This window comes from Temnothorax nylanderi, unplaced genomic scaffold (assembly GCF_030848795.1).
Source record: "Temnothorax nylanderi isolate EJ_2023f unplaced genomic scaffold, tnyl_v1.0 TNYL_tig0942_pilon, whole genome shotgun sequence".
Classification (NCBI taxonomy): domain Eukaryota; kingdom Metazoa; phylum Arthropoda; class Insecta; order Hymenoptera; family Formicidae; genus Temnothorax; species Temnothorax nylanderi.
Window position 1 is genome coordinate 43,040 of NW_027250004.1, and position 6,135 is coordinate 49,174.

The 6,135-nt window shown below is 32.4% G+C and overlaps 1 protein-coding gene across 3 annotated transcripts; it reads right to left on the reverse strand.

The window, feature by feature from the left end:
• Window positions 1-1,318: 1,318 nt before the first annotated feature.
• LOC139786038 (alpha-tocopherol transfer protein-like) lies at window positions 1,319-5,134 on the reverse strand. Of its 3 annotated transcripts, XM_071725200.1 has the most exons (5): window positions 4,393-4,571; window positions 3,768-4,170; window positions 2,935-3,256; window positions 2,421-2,784; window positions 1,319-2,106 (listed from the first exon to the last, which is right to left on the reverse strand). In XM_071725200.1, exons 3-5 carry the CDS (start codon window positions 3,216-3,218, stop codon window positions 1,852-1,854), a joined length of 903 nt encoding a protein of 300 aa, XP_071581301.1. In that variant the 5' UTR covers window positions 3,219-3,256; window positions 3,768-4,170; window positions 4,393-4,571; the 3' UTR covers window positions 1,319-1,851. The 3 variants fall into 3 exon arrangements, with proteins under 3 accessions (XP_071581301.1, XP_071581302.1, XP_071581299.1); XM_071725201.1 differs by lacking the exons at window positions 3,768-4,170; window positions 4,393-4,571 and adding an exon at window positions 5,002-5,134; XM_071725198.1 differs by lacking the exon at window positions 3,768-4,170 and having other exon boundaries at window positions 4,393-4,568.
• Window positions 5,135-6,135: the final 1,001 nt, after the last annotated feature.

The window sequence follows — 6,135 nt, forward strand, 5'->3', positions numbered from 1 at the left end:
TTAATGCAGTGCAAATCTTCCGAGTATCGGCTAAAACTGTTTATTACAATTCTTTTGAAGGGGGAGATTCCGTCTACATTCCACCAAATAATTAAGGGATCAAGAAAAATTCTCTAAAAAATAAGCAAATTTTAAACAGTTATGACTTTATTAAAAAAATGTAAATCCAAATTTAAAAAAAGAATTTTAAAGCTTAAAATTTCTATTTTCGAGAGATCGCTGCTATTTTTCACTTCCTTTACTTACTATTAAGATTTTTAGATTTTCAATATGTGTTCATATAGCAAAAACATGGTACAATACTATTCTCACACTGTAATTCTTATATAACTTTGGCTGATTAACTACCTTATTGAAAACCTTAATATAAGTTCAATTATGACGTTGGGGATCATTAAATTCGAGCATATAAGATTTTTTTTATAAATATAAATATGTGAAATTAAAATATATCTTTTCAAGTATGCACATACAGGTTTTATTTTAAAATTTAAAATGTTTTCCTGATTCACCAATATCCCTCGACGATCATTGTATTTGTTATGAGAAAAAACAAATTCTAAAGTTTTATACTTATTTAATTACATTTAGTATATGAAAGTAATGCCATCTAAAAATCAATTTTTAAAATATTTTATACTTTATCCTGACCCAAATATTTTGATATAAGAAATGAAATATCTCGTACATATAAAATATTAACTTTATGATAACTTTACTCCTTGGTACTTTTAGGCACAAAACAAGAATAGATTGATGAAAAAAATAGCGACTAAAAAATAACATAATAGCATTTAAAATATATTGTGTGTTTATATGTATATATGAACCTATTATTTATGCATCGAATTTGATGCAGATATTTATCTGAAATATTTGTATTATAATATTAATTAATCGTAAATCTATGTTCTCTACTTACGATCATGTATTTCATTACGCGAGACTGAGAAGTCGATTGGTTTATTTCATCGATATATTCACACGCGCGTTTTGCCGTTTACTGCGAGGATAGCTTGATGGTGAAAGTATTATAAGAAACTGTCGAAAAGCAGGTATTATAAAGGTTTCTCCACACCGAAGCAGTTTTCTATATATGATTCGTATAATTATATTATAAACTCAACTTATTACATTAACAAAACGGTTATTTTAAATAAAATTATTGTTTATATTAACATTAATATTTATTTAGATCAAATTAATTAACATCACTGTAGTAATTATACTATTAGATTTAACCAGAATAGTTGATTATATGCAAGTATTAATGTCTCGCACTTATAAAATAAAATAAATTTACAATAACGATGAAGAATTTCTTGTTTCTTATTTATTTGTTCAATACAGTAAATAAGATTGCAACGTTTGCTTCGCATTTTATATGAGAATAACTTTCTTAACGTATAAATATATTTAAACTGTTTAAATTTAATACTAATCTTTGTTGAAATTAACATAATAATATAATTTTATCTGTTACTAAATGTTAGGATTGAATAATTAAATTTGATTACCGCAGAAAAACATTATATGTATGAAAAAACGCAAATAACGCAATAAGAAGTAATATAATTAAATTTGTGATTCGTGCATGCAATTATGACATATCTAACTATTATATGCTTAATCTGATCTAATCTAATAAACAATCAGTACATTTGTTATTAGTTGTTATTACTATACTATATTTAATTCCATAAAGATTGGTTAAATATTTAATGTTAATAAACATGAAATAGATTAGTATTTTTATTTTCCAAAACTGTGTGGTTATCGCCGCGTATTCTAAAAATAAAACCAAATAGCTATAGCTATACCATTGGTGTTGCAAAACATTTAATTATTCAATCAATCGATTTCGAGCTTTTTAAAGCTTTCTTCAACTCCAAACAAATCCTTTGCTGTCTTTGCCTTGCCCGGTCGTAGCGCCTCATTAACGCGATGACCTTCTTCCTCTTGGAACCAAGCAACGTGATCTACCAATTTTTTGACTTGTTTATCATGTAACTCCTGTAGAGAACCGGCTTGACCGCCTGATTCATTCGGAAGAACTTCGAGCGGTATGAATTTCTCCAGAGTGTCGCTCGTGGTATGGATATGAAACTAGAATTTATAGAAACATATAGTTCAAAACTTTTATACTTTTTTCATCGAATTATATTCCGCTCCACGCAATTTTTTACAAAAATAAAAATATAATTAAAATACGTATTTATACATACGTATTATATACGCAGTAAATACAATATTTCTCTTATCTCTTAGCATTTAAAATTATATTTTCGAAGATGCAGCGTTGTTTAATATATAAACAATTTGCTATATCAAATAGGAAATTTGATCCTTTCACTTTTTCACTTTTAATGTAATAATGTGGATAATTGATCGGTAATGTGTGTATATAATTTCAATCTTACCATATCCATCAACTGCTTTTTCATGAATGGTCTCATCATATTCATAATGACATCCATTACCGGAGAAGAATTCATAATATGGAAACCCTTCAATCTGACAGGCAATCCTTCTTGTAGATAGTAGAGCCATTTCTTTATGCCCATAGGACTCAAACGGCCGACATGACCGAAAGAAAGGTTTTTCACGTCAAATAACATCATGTGGCCTTCGCAAGTGCCTTCGGTGTAAAGGCATAGATCGATCACCATATTTAGGAATTTCATCACATCGTAATAAACAAAATGCGATGGATCGCTGTCTAGGACACTTCCATAAATGATTTTATAGCCTTCTTTAGTAGTTCCTTCCAAAATTTGGTCTGTTCTGTCGATAATAAGATCACTTCTACTTTGTATGCGAAATTTCTCTGCGAGAAATATTGCTGCATTCATTTGTCGTGTATAAGGAATACCACACACACATGAATGTAACGAATAATTAAAAAGAAAAAGATTATAAATAATATATACTTACACCGTTTCAATTGCTTTTTTGAGTTCCTTATTGTTATTAGGATCTCGATTGCAGAATAACTCAGGTACGTGAGTCCTAACTGTGTAAAAAGTATCGATAGTAGTTTTCGTCGGTTTGAGTCGATAATAATTGCTATGCAAGAACAATGCTAATTCGCTGTCTAATATCTTGGGCAAGTGAGGCTGTTTTTCGCACCATTCTCTCAACATTTGAATATCTGCCTCTTTCAATTCAGGATTCTTCTTCAGTTCCTCCTCGAACGATACTAGTTTTATCGAAGCCATCGATACTAGTTTTATCCAGCCACTTTGAATTTAAACTCCTATGGAAGTGAAAACAATAACAATGTTGACAGAATCGTATAACTACACTACTACATTGTATATCGTAGCAAAACTGGATATATTTTTTATTTATACGTATACAGGTATACAGGTGTAGCAAGGTATGTGACTGAATGGGGCCGCGTGAAAGTCGTTCAACTCGCGAAATTTCAATACATAAATATGTAACATTTGCTTTCATTTATTTGATCCTGCGCTAAAATAGCATTGATCTGAAAGCTTTGCGAGATAGGAATGTTTTATTCCTTCGTAATACAAAGAGATTTTACAGCAGATTCTATATGTATACACACACACACACACACACACACACACACACACACACACACACACACACACACACACACACACACACACACACACACACACACGTATATATATATATATATGTGTGTGTGTGTGTGTGTATTGTGTATATATATACATATGTATATCTTATTATAGGTATATAAAATAACGACATATGATTGAGGAAATAGGGACCATTACGTTAAATTTTTATATCTGTTCGGGAGTCGATCTCTCGACGAGATCGTCCCGATTGAAATGCCGGGATACGCTCAGAGATGAGCGCGAAGACAATCGGTTGCGCGAATCCTCAGATTCGCTGAAGGATCGTGCGCGGGAGAAAAACTTGAGAGTTCGTGTCGTTATTAACAAAACGTTTATTTCGTGCACAAGGTGGAGCAAGGCGACGCCCGGAGCAATTCGCGTACACGCGGAGATTTTCGTCCTTCTGACAAGGCCGTTCCGCGAATCGGATGTAAAAATCGGAGATCTTGAAATCGGAGATCTTGCAGTCGGAGATCTTGCTCGCGAGGCCGAGGACGATCGCGAGAATGATACGGGCGTCAGCTCACAAAATCACAGAACACTCAGTGTTATGGCCAGTCTACAATGAGTCATTAGTCGTTAGTCAGATGTCGGAAGAAATAGTCATAAGCGTATGGTAAGGCAATCGGAAGTCTGTAATCGGTGATCGTAAGAGATGGCATTTGGCCAATCGCTTACGATCGCCGATTACAGACTTCCGATCGCCTTACGATACGTTTATGACTTTTTCCGACTCTCTTCCGACATTTGACTAACGACTAACGACTCATTATAGACTGACCTTTACACGCAAACGATTTTCAATCTTAGAACGCTTGGCACGAGATTTTATCAAAGATCGTCAGCTCCCGTACGAACGAGCCGACGATTCAAAGTCTTCTGCCTGCTCCGAAACTCTCCGTTCGGTAGTCGCGCCGTGGAAAACTGAAGAATGTGCTTATTCGGCCAATCACGCGTGACTCTATTTTCAAGCTTTAGTATTTCATTATAGGGTTGCTAATGCTCGCGCGTCGAGCACGTGCTACTGTTGTGAGGCGCGGTGCTTCAACGAATAATCGCGCGCGACGCTCTTCGAGGCGCGTGATCGCGGCTCACGACTGAACCATACCGGGCAGCGAATATCGACGAGTTTAAATTGTATGCCACACGATATAGATAATATATTTCGTTTTGACTTTCAAACAATATCAAATGCAATATTATATTAACTTGTTTATGTGCGGAATCTTCCAAATAATGCATTACAATGTGGAGTTGAACGTAATCGAAAAATGATTGCGTGCCCAATACTTAATTCTTTGCAAGCCAACTTGTCTTGCACAATTGTTAGACTAAAGTATGATCATTTTAATGATAGCGAATGAAATATATACTTATAAGTTCCATATACCTCGGATATACGTGCTACACGTATGTGAAAGAATTTCGGATGTCTCACGATCAGCCTGATGTCTTGGACAGTACTAATTGAGATCTGCATAGACCTTTTAAACTGTACCAGTGACGAAGCGGCAATGGAGAATGTAGCGTGACAGTTGAGTACGTTTATTGACGTACGTGATGAAACATGCTATCTTCGTGATAATTAGGGAATGTATGAAAATGTATGAAATTCTACTTTATAGACACATACAGTTTTCCCAATCAGCAAAAATGAGAGACATGCAATCTATAGCAACGAATGTCTGGATTTATTATGAGTATTTCTTATAATTATACGTAATAAAAATTAATATATACATATTTATATAAATAAATAAATAAAAGTGTGCAAGTAGAAACTTGCACATTGCTTCCTCATAGTTTTTAAGTTGGCAAGTAGAAACTTGCACATTGCTTCCTCATAATTTTCAAATGTACAAATTATAAATTTGAGCCTATTTTTTAATGTATAATTATTAGTAAATATTTATTAATTTGGCTTCCTTATAGAGAAAACTTTATGAGCGAAATAAAATGTTGATTAAGCAACGTGCAAATTTATAATTTGCATACTTGAAAATTATGAGGAAGCAATGTGCAAGTTTCTACTTGCCCACTTAAAAACTATAAGGAAGCAATGTGCAAGTTTCTACTTGCACACTTTTTATTGTGATAAGCTTTATTGCGACTAATATTTGTTATACTATTACAAAAATCAATTAAATAATTAATGTTTTTATTAAAATAATCCCTACTAATTGCAGATATTTCTTAATTTTTCCATTTTGTTTTATTTTTTTATTTATACATTAGTTTTTTAGTTCTACTTTAAAATAATTTTTTAAATATATAAAAAGTGATTTTATTACTAAAATTATGAAATAATAAATTAGTGGCACAAATGAAGTTTTACAATCGACACAATGTTAAATCGATGTTGACTTGAGTAGTTCAGGCTACATGGTCCATATATGGACTTGAGAATATAAGACTGAAGAATATAACAGATTTAGAATTGAATAAATTGCAACTGGTTTGGCGCAATTTTTCTAATTTTATTATATTTTTAAGTCTTTTCTCCCAGTATTTCATATATAATTCT